At 37.3% G+C, this 22,352-nt stretch overlaps 1 protein-coding gene across 8 annotated transcripts in view; it reads right to left on the minus strand.

Moving 5' to 3' along the window:
- Nucleotides 1–717: 717 nt before the first annotated feature.
- tlx2 (T cell leukemia homeobox 2) overlaps nt 718–22,352 on the minus strand; it is a 32,756-nt gene continuing 11,121 nt past the window's right edge. Inside the window, exons 1-5 of one of the 8 annotated variants that reach the window (XM_054597960.1) lie at nt 12,480–13,596; nt 5,320–5,532; nt 4,398–4,632; nt 1,318–1,493; nt 718–832 (exon numbers count right to left, since the gene is read on the minus strand). In XM_054597960.1, the coding sequence (XP_054453935.1) occupies nt 795–832; nt 1,318–1,493; nt 4,398–4,632; nt 5,320–5,532; nt 12,480–12,981 (1,164 nt within the window). In that variant the 5' untranslated portion in view covers nt 12,982–13,596 and the 3' untranslated portion in view covers nt 718–794. Of the gene's footprint in view, nt 833–1,276; nt 1,494–4,397; nt 4,636–5,319; nt 5,533–12,479; nt 13,597–22,352 lie in introns of those variants that run through there. The other 7 variants (XM_054597958.1, XM_054597961.1, XM_054597957.1 and 4 more) reach the window with 7 other exon arrangements.

The raw sequence follows: 22,352 nt of genomic DNA on the forward strand, positions 1-22,352 counted from the left end.
TTACTCTCATTCTAATTTGAGCTGGCATCATGTTTTTTCAAACCTTTTATTTATCCAGGGAGGGTTTTTGCTGAGCGTGCTCGCTGTTCTTTTTCGGCGTCGCCCCTCCTTCCCACTCACACCTGGGAGCTGTAGTCATCAGTTTTTATGGATAAAAAAAAAAGAAAAAAGTATTGCGCTGTCCTTCTGATACATTTTTGTGGTATCTTACCTTTGGGTGGTTTGAAACTTTAATGTGTAATCATAGCTTAAACCCACGAGGGTAACTATCCCGCTAAAATCATAAAGTATTATTGCGCCGTTTTCATAATAGTGACAATCAACAGGAAGGGCAGTGAGTGAAAGAAGCCAACGAGACAAAGAAAAAGGGGAAAAGAACAGAAACAGTTTGTCATCTTTTCAAAAAGTCACAATATCATTTAATATAAAACACCTTTTAAATTGAACATAATGAGGAATTCGTCATCAGGAGTTCCACCAATCCACTACCGCGTGAACACTGCCGTCCACCTCGTCGGCAGCTGACTTCAATGGTACTTCCGAGTGCACACAGAAAAAGGGTTTGAAACATGCATTTACTACATTGTACAAAGTCGAAAGCGAAAAAAAAAAAAAAAACAGGAGGTCTTTTTTTTTTTTTTTTTTTTTTTTTGCCGTTTCTGGCAGAGAGTCTCTGCAGCCTCGTGAGGGAATCCAGAGGCAAAAGGGAGAGGAAGGGTGGGGGTGGGTGGGTGGGGGAGGGGGCAGTCTTGGTAGTTGGGCATGTACAGAGGTGTCCATTTGTTTCCCGGCACTTATGGATAAAGTGCCCTCCTCTCTCTTAGACCGTCAACTGAAGGGAAAGCGGAAACTTGGTGTAAGGCAGGAAAAATGACTCAACACACTTTAGATATTTGATATAACAGTTGCTTAATGTCGACAAACATCCATGTGAGTGCGGCTCCTGTGCTGAACAGGGTTTTTGTGGGTCTTGGCAGTAACAGATAGCTGTCTCTCTCTAAACACGCTCCCACACCATGTTGCTGGTAACGATCAATGAGTGAGGAAGCACACAAAGTCCATTCAATATTTATTTTTCTTTCTATGACAATCCCATAATGGTGCTGCGTTTTTGAACGTCAGACGTGTCAGAAATAGTCTGGAGAGATTCCTCCCTTCTGTCCTTTCACACTGACGACACTTTGACAAACACAGTTTCATTCTCAGCTCCGTCCCTCCCTCTGCCTCACCCTTCTCTCGTCTACACACTCACACACACACACACACACACATGCGCTCACACGACAGACGCCACGGAGGTGACGGAGGTCACCTTACTGTCGTCGGCCCAGGGCTGCAGGTTCTGCAAGGCGTAGAGGGAGGAGTTGTGCAGGCAGAGGGGGTCCGGCTGCAGCGGCTGGCTCAACGTCTTCTGGAACGCTTCCTGCTGAAGCTGCAGCATCAGCCGGTTGGCCTGCTGCCTCTCGGCCTCTCTCTCCTCTGCAGTCTGTCTCCTGGGTGGATGGGGGAGACAAGAGAGGAAGAGGGAGATATAAAACATATATATATATAGTGTGTACTCTTATGGGGCATGTACACAAGATTTATTAATGCCGCATACCGCAGCATTGTTCGTAATGTTTGTCTCATGTCCTCATAAAGAAGCAGTAGAATTTCTCTTTTAATATTCATATTTAAGCAGTGGCTCCTAAACTGGGGGTCAGGACGTAAGTTAAATGGGACATGCTCATTTTAAGGTTCATACTTGTATTTTTGAGTTTCTAATAGAACATGTTTAAATGCTTCAAATAACAATTTAATTATCTTATACTGTCTACCTTAATTTTTTTAATGGCCATCCTCTGATTGCATTAAGAAGTCTGATTGTATAGAAGTCTACTTCTCTCTTGATTTATTCCCTCAGTAAACATTGTAAACATGAGTTTATGGTCTCAATCTCTAGTTTCTAGTCTTCTTCAATACAACATAATAGCCATTTAGTAAATCATTTTTCCATTTAGAGTCAAATAGACCGTAAAGCAGGGTATGCGTTAGGGCGGGGCTACCTTGTGATTGACAGGTAGCTACCATGGTGTTGTATGGTCTGGGAGTTTTCCGTGTTTTTGTTTTAACCCTTTCACAGTGTTTTTTTAGTTCATGAAAGTCGATTGTTACATTTTGGTTGTCTAAAAATGTCTCATTCAGTGTTTGATTGTTCTTAGCTCCGCCCTCTCGCGTCACTTCTGGTTGCAAAAAAACAAGATGGCGATGCCCGACATGCCAAACTTGTGGCTTCAAAATGGCAGTCAAATCAAAAAAATGTAAGTAAGTATAAAGAAATGGAAATAACACCTGCCTGACATTCAATAATATTTAACATATTTTTGGATGTTTACTTCTTTTCTTTGGCAGCTGGTCGTGGCCATAACTGTTAGAGGTCAAAGGTCAGGGAAGTCGAAGCAATAAAGAAATCAAGAAAGTGAAAGCTGTTCATAAGCAAACTGTCTGCTTTTACTGGACGTTCCTTCAACACCTGTGCCTAATACTTTGGCTTCAGACTAAATAACAGCTGACCAGAATGAGTGACAGGTGTTGGTAAGGGATGAAGGGTGACCAACAGTACACATCCTGCCTCAAGGTGAAACGTTAAAGAAAAGCGCTTGTTAACGGTAACACACATCCTGTACATTGTGTGTCAGTGCGAAAACAGTACGTTTAAAATGACACGTGCTTTTAATGGAAACGTCACATTTTAGGGATCTGCATACTTTGAGTCTGCAGGATTTAAGATGTTTATAAGAGTTTATTAAGAATTTGTGAATCTTGAACAAGTTACAAATTGAGCTATTTTTTAATGAATTTATTAATTTTTTAATTAATTTTTTTTATTTAGGCCATTTTCTGTTTCTGCTCATTACAGCAAAGAAATGCTTAAAAAAAGTCCTTATCAGCAACTCAGATTAAGGAACAACGAAGACTTTACTGGGCTCTTTAGAAATGACGGTAGTGTTGCTAATACAACAGACCATAATAAACAAATGTTTGCCGTCAAACTAAACTACAAAATACAAATGGCAGGTAGAAATCACAGGAGGAAGCACACCTCTAAAACACTCTTTCATGCACGCCGACCTCCATCCATTAGCCACACATTATTGTTAACAGCATTATCATAATCTGATTCCCTGGCTGTTGATTCGATCATCCTCTTGTTACTAGCGTAGTCGTCACGCAAAGACATCCCTCATGCTCATCCTATAAGGTGCACACTGCAGGGAGATGGCATAAATCTCAGCAAAACTAGGAAATTTGAAAAAAAAACATACAGTTAAGCCAATTCCCCTGTTGCTTGTGACAAGCTGTTCCGTTTTGGATTTAGTTTGGCGGATTTTATTTCCTTTTTATTAATTTTTTTTTGCTGAAAATAACATATATGTTTTTTTCACAGCTGCAGAATGTGATTGGAATTTATTAAATACTCTTTTTAAAGGGGATCATCAAACCAGTTTAAAACAAAAGAAGCCAATAAATTAACCAGCCACAAAAGAAAGTAAAGATTTTAAGTGTTTTCTATGTTTATTAAATTCAAAACTCATTGGAAAAATCTTTAGGATCGTTTAAACATTTAAACCCTGAAAGGTAATTTAGCTGTTTGTAATACGCTCATGAAAAATGTGTCCTGTCCCTTTAACTAAGGGCAGGGCTTCTTAATTTGATTTCCTACTCATTTACTTCCAAATGGCTATAAACAACAGTTAGAATGAAGTGAAGGAGTGTGTGTGTGCGTGTGGGTGTGTGTGTGTGTGTGTGTGTGTGTGTGTGTGTGTGTGCGTGTGTGTGTGTGTGTGTGTGTGTGTGTGTGTGTTTTTCTGTCTATGGACTTGGCAGTCAATTCCTCCTGTGAGTGTTTCAGTATTGCTTTGGACAGCAGCTTTCTAAAAGGCCTTTCAGGAGGCTCAGGAGTAATTGTGCTTGGTCAAGTGAACTGGCCTCGACTGGCAGCAGAGCTAAGCAAAATAGGTGTTGTGTTTGTACGACGCCTCGGCTGCTTCAGCTGCCGGCCATTTCGCTCTCGTTTGAAGTAAAACACCGGTAAGCATTTTGGACCCAAGAGTGAAAACACACAGACAGCGTTCAATGTCGATTTATGGCACAGGAAGAAAAAAGAAAACGAGACGGAAGGAGTGGCTCTTCTGAGTGAACATCCTGCCCTCATAAAGACAAACGGCTTTGGAAAAAATCCACCACGGCCTCTTTGTTTTGCTTAAGTACATCATGAGGGAGAAGATATGAGCAACATTTGGCACGTGGAAGAGAGAATTACGATGCCCTCGCTTCATTATTCTCTGCTTTCACACCAGATAGCACTTTAAATAAAGGAACGCCCCCCCCCTTAACCCCCCCCTCTGTAATCTTACCGCCATTTTGTCCGTCTGTTCTGAAACCAGGTCTTGACTTGTGCGTCCGTCATTTTAAGGGCCTTGGCCAAGGTCGCTCGCTCAGCTGACGCCAGGTATTTCTGACGATGAAAGCGTTTCTCCAGCTCGCAGATCTGCACCCGGCTGAAGGAGGTGCGAGGCTTTTTCCTCTTGGGCGGCGTCCGGTTCTGGTAAGGGTGGCCGATACGACGGGTCACGGAGAAGGGTGACAGGGCTGCTGAAAAAAGTTGGGGAGAAAAAAAAGTAGATTCATTTAGTTTGATTAGTTTTAAGCAATCGGTGTGTTGAACATCCTGCAAGTCATTTTTTTTTTTTTTAAAGTCCATGTTAGCATTAGCTTTGAGGTTATTGTAACCAATTGAGGCGTTTGGACTTTAAGGCTCCAAGATTAATATCTGTTACTGTAAGGAGTTATTTCCATTTCTAAACCGCAGCTTCTGAAATATAAACTTATTTCCCTGGAGGTTTTTGTTTGTCTACGCTCATGTTATAAACACAATTTTGTTTTCCAGCCCTTGGTTAGATACAATTATTGTCCATTTTGTTCGTACTCTGGAAAAGCCTGCCTGTTGTTTGGGGAGTCTAAGAGAAGGCCCAGAAGCTGCCAATTGAAGAAGATAAATGTAATTACCACTAATATTCCCCTGCCAGATTTTTTTGAAAAACCAAACAGCACACTGGTTGGTACGGAGAGGACGTTTAAGGAAAAGTAAGAGGGAGACATTGAGAAAGCCGGGATGAAAAGCATAAGTTCCAAAAAGGTAATAAGGTCATGGAAGAAAGGTCAAGGTTTAAACTTCTGCTTTAGCAATATGTTTTACATTTTCACAAAGACAAATAACTTTTAAAAGCTAAGTCTCACACGAGAGAGGTGTGTGAGGAGGGGGAGGGGGTGACTCACCTGGGCAAGCCCCCTTTGGAAAAGGATAGTCTGCTAGAAGGCCACCGCCGTCTCGCAGGTGAGCGAGCTCGGGGTAATAGCATTTAGCTAACGTCTCCACAGTGCTCCAGACGGGGACCCTGCCGATGTCTCCCTTGGGGAGAGGACAGAGGGACCCGGCGGGCCCCGGCCCCCCTGTGGCCTCTCCGGCTCGGCTTTCCTCTGCCTGCTCCCCTAAAGGAAAGGGAGATACAGTAAGGTCCCACATCTGGAGCTCCCGCCACGCTGCTGGGCGGGCACCAACGCATAGCAGCTAATCACATGAAGGCAGCCTGAACGCTGAACAGAGTCTACTTTAATGTCATTTGCTGCTCGGCTCTTAAGTTAGCATTTGGGGAAGGTCTTGCTCCAAAATCACATGTCTGCCTTTTAGAGAAATAAGTGACTAGCAGGGTTACAAAGATAAATCGAGCATAATGGTCAGCCAATGACAATCAGGCAGCCAAGGTCATCCACTGACAATGTTATGAAGGTCAAATTATTATTTAAAAAACACTAGAATAACATCGGCCTACTTAAAACAATGCAACTAGCAATATTTTCACAGTCTGGCACAGTACAACTTTGGTTAGTAACATTTTTGTTATTTTATAAGAAATTTTGCAATCAGACCAATCAGATACAAAGTTATTAATCACATCTTCCACGGGAAACATTAAGCATTTGTTGCTAAAACTCCTAGCAACATGATATTACAGGATTAATTACACAACTTCACACATATTATTTCAGAATACACCTAATTTAAACATATTGCTGTTGAATTCTTATTTAAAATACATTATATACATATACATTTTTTTGCCCAGACTGTTTTGTGTCTTCAAAACCGCTTTAATAAGTGTGTCTTCAAAAAATATGAATATGAATGCGAGCCTACATTGTGTTTTTCTTCTATCTGTGCCCGTCGGTTCACTTTCACAGATCACTGTATCTGGGTATTAATAACAACTTTATCTCCTGCATCATAAAATATCTATGAATCCTGTCTATTTTGTCAGCCATGGGTAAACAGAAGATCGATAAATGTAATGAGATCGTTTCTGGCCATGGATCCACTCCCCAGCCACATTCTCAATTTGGAGGCAAAAAAAAAAAACAGATTTAAAAAAACAAAAAAATAGAGTTTCTGTCTCTCTGTGTCTCTCTGTGTCATTCCTCCCCAGCAAGCTGTTCTGCCTCCTGTCTAACAGGGTGTTTATTTGTTTTTGTTTTGTCAGAGAAGCTCACCAGAAGCCAAAATGAATATGAAAAACATCTGCATAGGTGTCCCCCGAGGGGCCACGAGCTGCCGCTCTCAGAGTTCCAGAGACCTGAAAAATTCATTTGCCACGCAGGCGACGACAATCTGAGAGTAAAATGGAACATCGTTGTCGACGTCCCCTGATGGTGCTGAACACGAGTGGCAAATTGAGGCGTGCACAAGCAAATGATTTGTACAAAATAAAGATGAATAGCTGCAATGTGCTGTTACAGTGGCTCACATTAAGTTAACATTACCTGAGTGTATATTAGCAATGCAGATTTAGTGCCTGAAATGAAAACTCACTCCCTTTTATTGTGTTTTGTGCTGGATTTATAGTGACCGTGTTCTTCTTCTTCTTCCTCTCATTATTAGCTTTAATCTCCTATGGTAATATTCCTTTAATATCATTATCAGGTTTCGCATCATGTGCTGCTCTGGTGCTCAATAATAGTAAAACTGGTAATGCTATCCCTCTAATATTCCTTTCGGGACTTAGACAGGCATCTGTGGTATTTAATCATGAGTTTATAGTGACAAAATTACCATGATGTCTCTGATATGTAGGCGGTCACAGCAGACTGCAGCACCTCCGTGGCCCTTTAAACTGACTTTACGGTGACTTTATTGCACTTCACGGTATGTTTTTAAAGCCTCATATGATGTCTTGTTCCTATGGTGACTTTTCCATGATGTTTTTCTAATATATATACACACATTTGTAATTAGTCCTCTTTGGCTGGCGTCTTGTTGCCCCATGTGCAGCCTTACGGGTCACATGCTGAGAGCGAACAGGCCTGTTGTTGCTCCCAGCGGCAGCTCTGGCTAAATGATACTGCATTAGATGGCTATTTCAGGCCATCTGTGGGCTAACTAATGGACCAGGCACATACAAGCACGTTCAGAGGCAACCCAAGTGGAGCTCAACATGCAGCAAGGAGCCCCTCAGACCTGCAGCAACTGTGAAAAAAGCTTTGGCCTCACATGCAGAATGCTGAGACATATATACGATACAGTGATGCTATGGATGCTGCGTTAGGCATGTCTAATGTTTTGACTCAGGCGTCAGATATTCCTTCAGGTTTATCCATCGCTATTAATATTAATAGGACTGCATACTTTAAGAAATGCTGTAATGTCTGGATTCCAAACCAACATCAAATGAAGACTCAACTGCATAAGTCCTAATGCAATTATAGGAATGAAATGAACCCATAATATTCCTGTATTCTTGTATTAATGGTACCCAAATGCATTCATTGTGCCTTTAAATGAAGCCAATTGTTTCTTAAATGTAAAAAAAAAAGATAGTTTAAATTACTTTTCACTGCAGCATTAAATTAAAGGTACCTGCATAAAAAGGTATAGGTCCAAAACTATTTAGAAAAACCTCAAAATCCAGAAATGAATGTCACAATTACACATAAAAAAGTATACATATAAATTGCAAAAATACCGAATTGTAGCTCATGTAGCAGGCCTGTAGAAAAGTCTAATTCCCACGAGATAAAACGTGATTGTGGTGGAAAAATGCAAATTGGTACATTAACGTTTTTTTGTGTATGTTATAGGATTTTAATTATAATCATAATCTCCAACAGCCTGTTAAAAACAGTTAAACTGTTAATGCAGCGTTTGATCCGGATAGATAGATAGATAGATAGATAGATAGATAGATAGATAGATAGATAGATAGATAGATAGATAGATAGATAGATAGATAGATAGATAGATAGATAGATAGATAGATAGATAGATAGATAGATAGATAGATAGATAGATAGTGAATTACAACTGGAACCACATCGGAGCATTTATTATTATTAAACAGAGAGAAAATCTTGTTCCCATAAAAAAACAATATATATATAAAAAGATAAAAAGAAAACGATCTGACTTGTTCTTCCTTCCTCTCCCTCAAAATGAAAAAAAAGAAAAAATAAGTGAGAATACTAAATCTGCTGCCTGTGTAATACAATTTAGCATAAGCATATCAAAAAAAAAAAAAAAAAAAAAAAAGCTACCACGGAGGACATGTTTCCTCTAATAAAACCACCTATACTTAATAACACTTCCCGGTGACAGAGCCTCCCTTCCCCACTGCGGATATTACCTTTGTAGCAATCTAATAAATATATCCGTGAAGGTTTCTAAAGGGGATATTGAAATATAACATGAACATATATTGCTATTTATTACACTGTACGGGACAAAAAGGCAGGGACACTGTCTTCTGTCACACAGGAGAGGAGATACAACATGATGCTTTATTCTGCTCTGCTGCCATTAACACACATACAGATTTATTGGAGAGAAAAAGGGTTTAATTATGTTTTTTATCGGTGCAACGTGGCCTGTTGTATGGCTCGGTTTATTGTCAATATGCCAGAATGGTTCACTTTATTTTGTATTATTTATATCAGTATTATTTATTATTATGATTCTGATTATTTTTTATTATTACAGTGCTATTTTTTTTTATTATTGTATTAGTGTTTGGCCATCTCAGAGGGTTGTTGATCACTTGTATAAATTGAAACTGTCCATATTATGCGTAAAACTCATTTTGAACAATTTGTTTCGATGAATTCCAAATTGATTTTTATCAGATAATTATTATATATCAAACTGTTTTCGCAACAGCTAAGTACTAGTTAATTTTTTTTTCTGTTTGACGTTTTCTTTATTTAAATGTTGTTGTTTTATTTGGGATTTTTCATTTCATCAAACTCGTTGCCGGGTATTAAGCAGGTTTAAAACAGGCTTATACAAAAATAAATGTTAAATCAAGTTACATTTTTAAGCAGAATGACGACAGAGAAAAAACGCTGCTGTCGCTTAAATACTTAAATACTACCACAACTAGTACTACTACTACTACTACTACTACTACTACTACTACTACTACTACTACTACTGCTGCTGCCAGCTGCTATTACAATCATCCCATAATAATGATAATAATAATCAAACATTTGCGGTGAAAACTTGCGGTTAAATTTGGGATGGGATAATGAAAAGAACAATGTAAATATAATGAATTTGTCCATAAAGCCATGTGATCAAACACACAGAGGAGCTGGTGTTCAGCATAAACCCACCAGTGAATAAACAAGTGTCCTTTCCATCCACAGATGGATTAAATGATTCTGCAGCTTAAATCCTTTAAGTCGGTCTAATACAACTTCTAGTGATTTATAACGTGAATTTATAGAGAGTGAAAAACGAGAGAAGCCTATTCTGCAATTTAACAGGTTTGGTTTACATTTCTGCAACAAAAAAAACCACAAAAAAGAAACCACACACACATATTCTCCCATTGCTGCCAGAGCTGGAAGCCTTTTGGCAAAATGTTTAGCTGTTTAATGCTGCATGTGGACGAAAAAAAAAGACATAGAGAGAGAGAGAGAGAGAGAGAGAGAGAGAGAGAGAGAGAGAGAGAGATTTAAAATGGTGCTTTGCCCATCAGGATAGATGATAGTCCATTTGATTTACGGCCTTTTATAGGAAACAGAGCAGGCTAAATCTGGATAGTGAGTGGGCTAAAAGTGTGTGTGTGTGTGTGTGTGTGTGTGTGTGTGTGTGTGTGTGTGTGTGTGTGTGTGTGTGTGTGTGTGTGTGTGTGTGTGTGTGTGTGTGTGTGATCAATACAGTGGAAAGATATAAGCTGCGAAATAATAATTACAGCGACACAAAGCTGAGAGAAATTAAACGAGAGGCCCTCGGTGACTATGAGGAGAATTGATAAGCCTATTTACACTGTATCTTTTTGCATTTGACATATCGTCCCCCAGTATTTAATAATTAATCAGGTGGAAAGAACGGAATGGTGAATATTTAATGCGTGGAGAGAGAGGCAAATCTATCATGCTCTTCATTTTCATCTTCATAAGGATGAGGTCATGGGAAACAGACCAGTGGCACCAAAAAAAATAAATTATTAAAGAGAATAAAACACTTAAGACATGCTGCTTCAAGAACTCAGGAATAGTTATTATAGAGAGTTATTGTATGCTCAAGAAAGGATGGTTACATTTCATTTAATCTGCCGAAGGGAAACTAGAAAATAGCATTATTATTTATGTTGATCAGTGTGTTTATAACAATAGAAGCTGTATTAAAGCTTCATGATGAATTATTGTTTTTTTTTTTACATGTAAGATATAAAAGCCTGTTGATAATAAAGCTGCGTGGTAATTCTATAAGTGTATGACTGTGTTTTAAATACATTTAAAATGTCATCATGTGAGCAAATGTGTACTAGTAAATGTAACGTAGATATTTCGGTCTATAAAAGTAGAAAGTAAAAAAAAAAAGCAATAATAATAAATCATCTTACTTGTGTTTTTTTATTTTATTTTGGGGAAGCAGTTATTATTATTTATTCAGCAAAGCATTTCGTGTTTATTATCTTCTTCTACAAAAAAATAAGGAATATAAATTCTAATGGCTATTAAAAAAATTAAAAATAAAGTCTACAAAAATAAAGTCAACACATCTGTATTATTGCTTCACCGTGATATTTCTGAATAAAACCAGGGGAAAAGATTAAAGAAAGTTTACTATATAATGTGAATTATGAAGAACTATTTTTGAGAACTCCAAATAATTAAGGCATTATATCGGAAACATTAATCTCTAAATTAGAATTAAAATGCTTTATTACTCGTAGTGGCAAATGTTGTGAATGTATAATAATATTAATATTTATAATAATAATAATAGGTCTAACTTGTTATTACCCACTGTTACATACATTTTACCCTGCCATGTGTTATTACTATTATGACTCATCTTCCTGTTTTCTCAATTGGCTCTCAGTCGAACAAAAAAAAAAAAAAAAAAAAAGTCATTCATCCTCATGAACAGCCAGAACGTCGTTATCCGTCATCCGCAGTAAATGGAGAGTGATGGTCCAATACAGATTCATCAGCACGTCCATGTCAATTTCTCCCCCCGTTTATCAGACTGCCCTTCCAGCGTAATAACAGTGACTCTGTGTGTGCAGATACCATTCGTTATAGATTACAACCTAAAGATGAAACCAGCTATTAGGGCCCAGTTCACCCAGTCAGGGGTTAAAACCACTATAACCACAGCTCACACCTGGAAGGCCACGAAGATACCACACAATAATGCTACACTTGGGCTCATTTATAAAGAAAATATGTTTTTTTTTTAAAGATGAACACAAATCTATCTTTATTTTGTTGTATAGTATGTGTATTTATTGTCTGTGTAGTTGTATAGTATGTGTATTTATTGTCTGTGTAGTTGTATAGTATGTGTATTTATTGTCTGTGTAGTTGTATAGTATGTGTATTTATTGTCTGTGTAGTTGTATAGTATGTTGTCTGTGTAGTATAGTATGTGTATTTATTGTCTGTGTAGTTGTATAGTATTTATTGTCTGTATTTATTGTCTGTGTAGTTGTATAGTATGTGTATTTATTGTCTGTGTAGTTGTATAGTATGTGTATTTATTGTCTGTGTAGTTGTATAGTATGTGTATTTATTGTCTGTGTCTGTGTAGTTGTATAGTATGTGTATTTATTGTCTGTGTAGTTGTATAGTATGTGTATTTATTGTCTGTGTAGTTGTATAGTATGTGTATTTATTGTCTGTGTAGTTGTATAGTATGTGTATTTATTGTCTGTGTAGTTGTATAGTATGTGTATTTATTGTCTGTGTAGTTGTATAGTATGTGTATTTATTGTCTGTTTCTATGTAGTTGAGCTGCTGCAACACTTGAAAATCAATAAAGGAATAAAGGAATATAATAATTTATAAAGAAAATATGTTTTTTTGTTGTTTTTTTTAAACATGAACACAAATCATTCTGCAGGTTTTTCTAGCAGGACCAAGATGAAACTCTTTACCTGTTAGTCTGTCCTTGGCAAACCTCCTACTGCTCTCCATCCACGGGAAGGTGAAGTTGGCCGAGCTCCCCATCCCCATGCCGGGCACCGAGGCGATGCCGGGTCCGATGCACCCAGAGGAGGGAGGATGAGGAGCGGCCGCGGCTGGAGGAGGAGGAGGAGGAGGCATCGGTCTGTGAGCCGGGACCCGGATCACCCCTCCGGCACCTCCAGAGTTCACATTGACATTCATGTTCATGTTCATGCTGACATTCATGTTCATGTTGACATTGTAGGAGCCGGCCAGACCTGCAGCCATGGAGCAGGCCGGGTTGTAGACACTGTTGTAACCATTGCTGTAGACATTTGGAGCCAGTGTGTAATCCGGGTCTCCGGTCCGGTTGGGCAGCATGCAGCCACTGGACTGGTCCGAGCTGTTGAGGATCTGGTCGATCCCGAAGCTGATGGGTTCATGCTGCTGCTGGTGCGTCTGGTTCACCTCCTCGATGCCTGTGTGCTCCATAGTTTTTTATTGTATTTGCTGTGTTGTCAGACTTGTTTTTGTCATATAGTGATTCTGTGAGATGTTTGGATGTGCTGCAGTATTGGATTTGTGTGTTTTCAAGCATCCACACAGGCCTGATCTACTCCCAGGAAACCAATAACGTGTCCAGCTCTCTCCAAAACCTTGCCATTCTTTTTGTCCAGCATCTGGGTCGGCTGTTCCCTAAATGAGATGCCTTTCCACCGGGCTCAGAAAAAGCATATCCATCTTTAACCAGCGTGAAGAACCACACACACATACAAGGCAAGCCTAAGAAGGAAAAAGATACAAAAAACAAAAAAATGCCAAATGGTTATCCTGAGTACTTACAGATAGGAAAAATAAAAGAAAAATCCGTGCTTCAGTTCTCTGGATGCGCTTTGTTCGCAGAGGGTATGAGTCGGACACCAGAGCCACAGACGGAACCAAAGAAACCCAAAGAGGAGACGGAGCTCTGACCTCTCAGAGATGTTAATTGGAGGTGAGAGCCAGAGACGGCTCTGTGGTGCTGAATGGAGAAGAAGTGCGTTTCAGCAGGTGAGACAACCCTCTGCGTAAAAGCTGCCATTCGGTCATCCAGCCAAAACCTCCTCCTCCCTCACTCCTCCTCCTCCTCCTTCCTCCTCCTTCCTCCTCCTCCTCGGTAGGGCAGTTGTTGTTTCTTTTCTTTTTTTTGCTGGGAGTTCTTAAAGAAGCAGCAGCTTTCTTTCTTTTCTGCAGCTTTTCCTGGTGGTTGTGGGTTGTGGTGCTAAAAAGCTCCAGGTCACAAATAGCTGCGCGTCCAGATGTTAAAAATGCTGAAAAAGGGTCAATTTTAAGATACATTTAAGATAATATATATACATATAAGATACATTTAAGATAATATATATATACATATAAGATACATTTAAGATAATATATATACATATAAGATACATTTAAGATAATATATATACATATAAGATACATTTAAGATACATTTAAGATAATATATATACATATAAGATACATTTAAGATAATATATATACATATAAGATACATTTAAGATAATATATATACATATAAGATACATTTAAGATAATATATATATACATATAAGATACATTTAAGATAATATATATACATATAAGATACATTTAAGATAATATATATACATATAAGATACATTTTAACAGGACTAATATTTTTTATATATATATATTTATATATACATGTATTTATTTATTAACTGTTGAATATGTTAAAAATGCTGAAAAAGGGTCAATTTTAAGATACATTTAAGATAATATATATACATATAAGATACATTTTAACAGGACTAATGTTTTTTATATATATATATTTATATATACATGTATTTATTTATTAACTGTTGAATATTTACGGTGTGCATTTATGAGTCCTTAACTGTAAATACTCATCATTTTGATATTTTTGTATCCATCTTTTGTCTGAGACTCTTCACATTGGTTTGCTCTTTTGTGGATATTTGTTTTAAAAAAAACCCATAAATGTAATCTTAAATGAATGCAATGGGTCCTCACCTTTACATTTAGGCCTCTAGGGAATCTTCAAAGATGAGATAATGTAATGTAATGTAATGATAACTGTTTTGATACGATTTGGCACAAAACCTGACAGCAGGTGCACAAACATACACATGGGTATATGTGTGTGTGTGTGTGTGTGTGTGTGTGTGTGTGTGTGTGTGTGTGTGTGTGTGTGTGTGTGTGTGTGTGTGTGTGTGTGTGTGTGTGTGTGTGTGTGTGTGTGTGTGTGTCCAAGGACCCCTAGAGTTTCCCGGTACACCACTTTAGGATCCACCAATATTCGGATCAATGAACACTGAGCGAATATAAAACGAAATGGCGAGCAGCAGATGATGCTGGAGAACGGGCCCTGGATGGGATCCCCTTATTGTTAATGGCAGGTTACATCAGAACACTGTGTCCTACAAGATACAACAACTAGTGGAGCAGATTTATGTGAGAAAGAGTGAGAGAAAGAGAGAGAGAGAGCCTCTGAAGCAATAATCTGTTGCTCACAATGAAGCCATAAATCCAGTGATATTGACGGGAAGTGTGCAGACTTCAGGCCTGATTTAAAGCCACTGATAGGCCCATTCCAAACAAAGTAATGAAATGTAAAGCAACCGTAAAGCAACCGTAAGCGATATTTAGCCTGTATTAGGAAACAACATGTAGGCCCAGGAGTGAAATAAAGGATTTACATCTCCACATGAAGAGGAGAGGATGGATGGATGGATGGGATGGATAGACAGACATGGATGGATATATATATATAGATAGATAGATATGATATGATGGATGGATGGATGATGGATGGATGGATGGATGGATGGATGGATGGATGGATGGATGATAGATAGATAGATAGATAGATGGATGATGGATGGATATGGATATGGATGGATGGATATATATGGATATGATAGATAGATAGATAGATAGATAGATAGATAGATAGATAGATAGATAGATAGATAGATGATAGATGATGATGGATGGATAGGATAGATAGATAGATAGATAGATAGATAGATGGATGGATGGATGGATGGATAGATAGATATAGATAGATAGATATGGATGGATAGATATAGATGGATATATATATATATATAGATAGATAGATAGATAGATAGATAGATAGATAGATAGATAGATAGATAGATAGATAGATGATAGATAGATAGATAGATAGGATAGATAGATAGATAGATAGATAGATAGATAGATAGATAGATAGATAGATAGATAGATAGATAGATAGATAGATGGGTAGCAGCTGGAGTCATAAAGCCAAATTTGTTGCTAATTTGCACAAATTATTTAACCTTTCTCCGCCCGGAGCGACGGCGCGGATCACCGGAGTTCAATTCAATAAAAAATGAAAAACGTCTCACAATAAAAGAGCGACACGAGAAAGAAAAAAAAAAAAAAAAAAAAAGCGGATTTAATATATCAGCGTTTTTTATGACGCACTTATTTCACTTTCCGTGCGAATAAAGATATCTCTCCACTGCACGAGGTGGCTAGGGGGAAGCATAAAAATCAATTGTGTGAATTGAAGGGGCCATATCAATAACCTGTTTATGTTTACAATCAAATGAATAGAGAGAGGATCAGCTTACCGACAAGGTAATTGGCCATTTATGCAAAACTAAGGAGAAGAATAATGTTTGTGAGCATCTCTGAAGTCTCTCATCTCTGCTGGTTGTTGGAGAGGTGACGTCTGGTTACGCACAAGGGTTCCCAAACCTCACAGTGCTGTTCATAAGCAGAGTTGGTGACAGTATTCTGATACATTTTGTATTTTAACATCATTGTATTTCCTGTGCTGAGTTGTTCAAACGTCATAAATGGATCTTAATTTAACACTGTTCTTGTTTGACATGACACATGTCAATAAAAACACTGTGCAATAATAGTTCAAATAGTTTTTTTTCTGTCTGTAAATATTATATTTCAGTTGTTGTGTTTTTCTACTGTTTTTGTTGCTTATTTATAATACTTGTTTTATTTTTATTTTTCATTTTTTTTAATAAAGGAATAAAGGATTATCTTATCTTATCTTATCTTATCTTATCTTATCTTATCTTATCTTATCTTATCTTATCTTTCCTGTTGAACTGTTATGATATGAAGTAAAAGCTCATGTCCTTGTACATACAATTATTCTATTGTATTTTAGCCTGAGGCTGTGGGAGAATCCTAAACCTTTTTTTCCATATCAAAGACCCACAAGTGTTCCCATGTTGTACCATTTAAGACTCAGATTCAGATCAATAGTATTATCCCACATGGGCCACATTCGTTTGGTCCAGTGCTTCCAGATACGAGGACACCGTAAAGCCCAGGGTAAAATAAATATTGTTTAACATATAAGACGACACCATTTTCCTAAAACACAATTCACATTGAATAAGTCAAATTCAATAAAAACAGTCAATCTAATCCACTTTAAGATCAAATATGATATGAAAATGTACAAGGGAAGGCTGATAAAAGTCATTGTGAGATGTTTTTTTAAATTATTTTTTTAACAGTTTTAGCAAGACAGCACCCTGTGACCCTTCCCTGTACGTTTTCTACTGTGCCAACATGTATGAACAGAGAACAGAGTAATTAACGTCACATTCTTTAGTAGCTGCACTCTTTCCTGGCAGCCATCGGGAAGGCCTTTTGTGTTGGGAAATTATTCTAATTTGTAACTTTGACAGCAGTAAAAGTTATATATCTGCCCTGTGCCAACTTAATTTAAATGTGAGTCCTCACATTTATCAACCTCAGGACAAACTTATATTTATTTATTTATTTATTTATTTATTTATTTATTTATTTATTTATTTATTTATTTATTTATTTATTTATTTATTTATTTAGTGCTGCAGGTTATTTATTATATTTAAGATACTTGTAGGTTTTAAAGAACAGGAGGACTCAAAAAAAAAATAATACTGTGAAAAAAACAAAAAACAAATTAAAAAATATATATTTTTTATATATTCCATATGATTTAAATATAATATATAAATTATATCATAATATATCATATTTTTTTCACAGAGTTATACTCTGCTATTTGGTGGAAAGTACATATAATCCTTATAATTTGTGTGTAATGAAGCAGGAAATTTCACTTACATTTTAATCCTATATCTAAAACCTTTGCATTACCTCATCGCATCACGTCCTGCTCATATGAAGCTCTTTGCCAACATGTTGAACACAATGGTAAAACTGTAAACCTCTCATCATCAGGAGCAATATCAGAGTTCTCTTTATTGAGCCTGACAACCAGAGCTCACACTCAACAACACACCAAGTGTCTTGTTTCATTATTCTCAACAATTTAGGCCATTCACTGTGATTAGTTCCCACGAGCTGCTGCTATAATGAAGCATGAGGGAATTAAAATGATTCTAAAAAGTTATCTGATTTCTAATGTGCAGTTTGGGACTCTTCAGACTGATATGTCACAGTTAACACCATGAAATGTCTCATTGGATAATCTGTTTTCAGTTTGTATAATGCACTTCTACACATCAGAGCAGAACAAAAATAATTACCAAATTATTATGTGTTTTAATTGAAACTACAAAATTACAATTGTTATTCATCTGGTTTTTAAAATTAAAGTTTTAATTTTTTTTTCCATTTCTGGTGAAGTTCTTGTTTTGATCAGAGCTTAATAAGAGCGTCTGACATCATCCTGCAAAGGGAACCACTGTTAGTGGATTTAATGAGATTATTAAACATGAACGCTTCATTCTTATCCATCTCTCTCTCTCTCTCTCTCTCTCTCTCTCTCTCTCTCTCTCTCTCTCTCTCTCTGCTGCAGTGACCCAGTTTCCCCATCAGGATCATTAACACACTATCTAATAAGCTATAGCTGCAAAACACAATGGACAATTAAATTATTGTTATTATTTAAATAGAGATCCCTGACTTATTATGGGGATGTCGTTTTAAAACTAGTTTTTTTTTTTTTTTAAAAAAAAAAAAAAATAGTCCAATAGGAGGTCATCCTATAGCTTTTAAATGCAAACGTGACATGATATTGTGCAGGATTGTAATCAGCAATTTTACTAATGCAATAAAGCCACATTGCCAATTAAGGTATTACCCCCCCCCCCCACCCCCTTTCAAACACACACACACACACACACACACACACACACACACACACACACCCACCCTCTCTCAATATGAAAGCCCCTCGCTGGCTTTGCCCAAAGGCGTTGTCTGTGGCTGCCGGCTGTGCGTGATGAATCGTTATCTGCAGGCCGTGCTGCTCGTCTGGGTAATAAAGTACCAGCAAAGCGGAGACAAAAGGAATTTGTCACAGTTGCCTCCCCGATATATTAGAGACCTACTGGTCGGTCAGGGGCCTGCAAAGCAAATGAAAACGAACAGAGAGAAAAGCATTTGTAGAAGCAGCATCAAATGGAAACAATACCTCAATATTGCTTGAGTAAGTGCACTGTGCAAGGGTTGTAATTATAGATGATTACGGCCCTTACTGATGTTGTTCATTGTGTTGTGCGTCATTAGTCTGTTGGTTATTGGTCATTGTGTTTCATCATGTAAAACGCTTCTTTGGACTTTGGTGTTCTCTAATTGTTTCTGTAAAAAGACATGATGAGGGTTGAAGCACTGTGTTTGACGTGGGCAGTGATGTGACGATGAAACAATGCAGGTCTTCATGCAACAATCAGCCTCCACTTTAATGAATTTCATTACTCTCTCCCCCCCTTTCTGCTTAAATAACTATTCGGTTGGAAAATATTTGTCTCACTCAGGAGAACGAATTCACATTGACTCCCTGGAAAATATGAATGGTGTATCAACAAAAACGGACATGCATGGTTAAACTCTTTTACATGCTGTCAGTTGGTTGTTGTTGTTGGAGTCTTTTTTTTACGTCCAAATTGTGTGTAAAAAAAACACCAAAAAACTGGGAAAAAAGGCACTCCAGACAGGAGGGGAGTCCCATAATGGATGTCTAGTCCGATAACGGACGCATTTAAATTGACAGCTGAACTGATCTCAGACCTGAGGTAGAAAAAAAACCCCTCCACAATCAAGGATGTCGAAGATTAGTTTGACGAGGCCTGTCATCCTCCTCCCTCACAGGTCCTGTTTGGCTCGTTGTTGCCATTAGGGTTGAGTTTCAGAATTTACAGCCAGAAAAAACAAACAGCTCAATGGTGGAGGAAGGAGCTTGTTGGACCTGTAAAACCCCAGAAACCGTTGGATAAATGTGGTTTCTTCTTTTAACTCCTTATTATTCATTCATTTATCCTTCAATATTCTGTCACGGCCTTTAGAAATACTGAGACCAGGAACCCACATTGATTCAAAACCCTTCACAATCATCTTATTGAAGCTTTTGAATATCTATTTTATTTGAAAACAATGAAATATTGCTCACAATTTAGCAGTCTGGAGTCTTTGGCTGCATCTTAAATTCCTTACTATCATGCTATTTTTCAGAATTGTGTCCATATTCCATTTTCTTGTGTGTATACAATCGAGTAAAATTGTTAAAAGCTTCTTTTTTTTCGTGAATGTCACCACAGACAACACGTTTATAATATTGCATCTATGAATACTGCAATACTTTCATCAGTGGGCCAAAGGCTGAATCACCATTGTGTTAATATGCCACTTTAACTGTTAAATATGTCCACTGTAAGCTTTATCCTCCAACCAATCGAAAGCTCTAAATGATCTTTTAAAGGCTTCGGGAAAATTATTCTAGAGGGGAAATACTGTCTTATTTATAATTGTTGAGCTATTACGGGTTCTAAACATAGTGGCCTCAGCCTATAAAAGTCCTCATGTGTTACCTCAGTGACCTCCTGAAGTGTTGGCTACCAAAACTACATTTTGTGCTTCACTTTGGTACTAAGATAAACAAAGAAATACATCGACCTGCATTACCGGGGTCATGCTTTAAAGAATATCTTCATAGTGATATAAAAATGATCATGTTTTCTGTTCTGTGTAGCCCAGAGAGTCACTGTGTGATTGTGTTGTCTTGAGTAGATTTTCCAGTAAAGGTACCATCACTATGGTTCTCCATGGTGCCATTACAGTGAGGCTCTAAAGACTCAATTTATTCTATTCTTGCGGTGATGCAAAAACCATTTAGTGGTTTAACCAACCTTTTTACTGAGGGTGTGGACTCTGAGTTTTCCAATATCTGCATGAACAAAGTAAATCTGTTGTTGCAACATTTAAGGATATACATTTAAAGAAAGAAGAGTTCTGTAAACTGCATTGGTATTTCATCTGAACCATTTCGTGGTCCTGAAACCTTGAGATGAACATTTAAGGGATCTCACATGGAATAAGTACAAATGATTTAAGCAAAAACGTTTTTTGCTTAAATCTGTTTGATTCTGTTTGAGTGCATGAAAAAGCAGCACAGACTTTAAGATTTCAGAAGTTTGACCCAAAACTGTCAACAAAACATTACAAACCTCTATCAAAGTTATCAAACCCGATATTAATACTAAAAAAGTGAGAAAATCAAATAAAGATGCATGCTCAAATTTTGGACAAAAATGCAGTTATTTTATTTACTAATTAATTTATTTACTTATTTGTAAACTTATTAATTTGTTAATTTATTTTGAAGTGGATTATATCAAATTTTGTTTTTTAACCAGGGTTTTATTATTGAGTTAAGTAACTGAACCAGTTGGTTAGAAGTAAAAAAAACACCACAGATTTTAATATTAAAATTAAATGTAAAAGTCATCAACCTTAATATATGCATTTACTAATAATTACACTTCCGAATATGATAATTTAGATAAGTTGGATATTTACAAGCTTAGTAGTTTAATTCACAACCTTTCTGAAAATGCTCTTTATGGACTTCACCATTTTCCTAATACTATATATTTAGTTGTTTTAACACAATAATATGCATCATAACCACTTGTAGTGATGGCCAACGTTGTGCACAATAAGACTATAGACGTGACTTGTTCATGTTATGTTACACATGATCACCAGTGAGCTTCTGCATGCTTCTATCCTACAAAGAACCATTAGCATTATTATTCATGCAGCCTGTGAAACCTCTTTTCTTCAGAGTGTCCAACATCCAGAGGTCTGTGGCAGAAGAAGCACCATCTTTACTGCACCCTTCAGGATCTCTTCTCCTCAGAGTGTCAGCAGCTCTGAACCAATGGAGAACCGTTCTGCACAGTGGAACCCTCTTTACTGAGAGTGTAGAATTACATTATTCTGCATTTGGAGGGTTCAGTCCTTGACTCTTCGCCTCCCTCAGGGGAAAACCTGGCGCCTCCTGCCCGGATCAGACGACTCAAAACTGGACGGAGTGGAAAGGAGGACAGGGGTGGTGGGGAGGAGGAGGAGGAGGAGGAGGAGGAGGAGGAGGAGGAGGAGGGAAAACAGTGAAAAAAGAGAGGAGAAATCGCTGAAATGCAGGCTTGGGACTGGGAGGATGGAGGGATGTCATGTTGCTGCACCGAGCGGTACAGGCCTCATCGGCTGCAGGAAAAACAGGTATTTATTTCTGGAATTATTGATCTAGTTATTATTATTATTATTATTATTATTATTATTATTATTATTATTATTATTATTATTATTATTATTATTATTTTATTATAATTATTATTATTTTATAATTATAATTATTTTTGTTGTTGTTCAGTCTTAATCTTTATTGATAAAAAAAATAAGAAGAATTACGTTTTATTCTAACTTTAAAAAAAAAAAAAAAAAAAAAAAATCGACACAAAAGGTAAAATAAAACCCGTCATTTCATTACTGGACGTCAGATTCCTGGACTTTATCTTTTC

The sequence above is a fragment of the Anoplopoma fimbria genome, chromosome 4 (assembly GCF_027596085.1).
Source record: "Anoplopoma fimbria isolate UVic2021 breed Golden Eagle Sablefish chromosome 4, Afim_UVic_2022, whole genome shotgun sequence".
NCBI lineage: Eukaryota > Metazoa > Chordata > Actinopteri > Perciformes > Anoplopomatidae > Anoplopoma > Anoplopoma fimbria.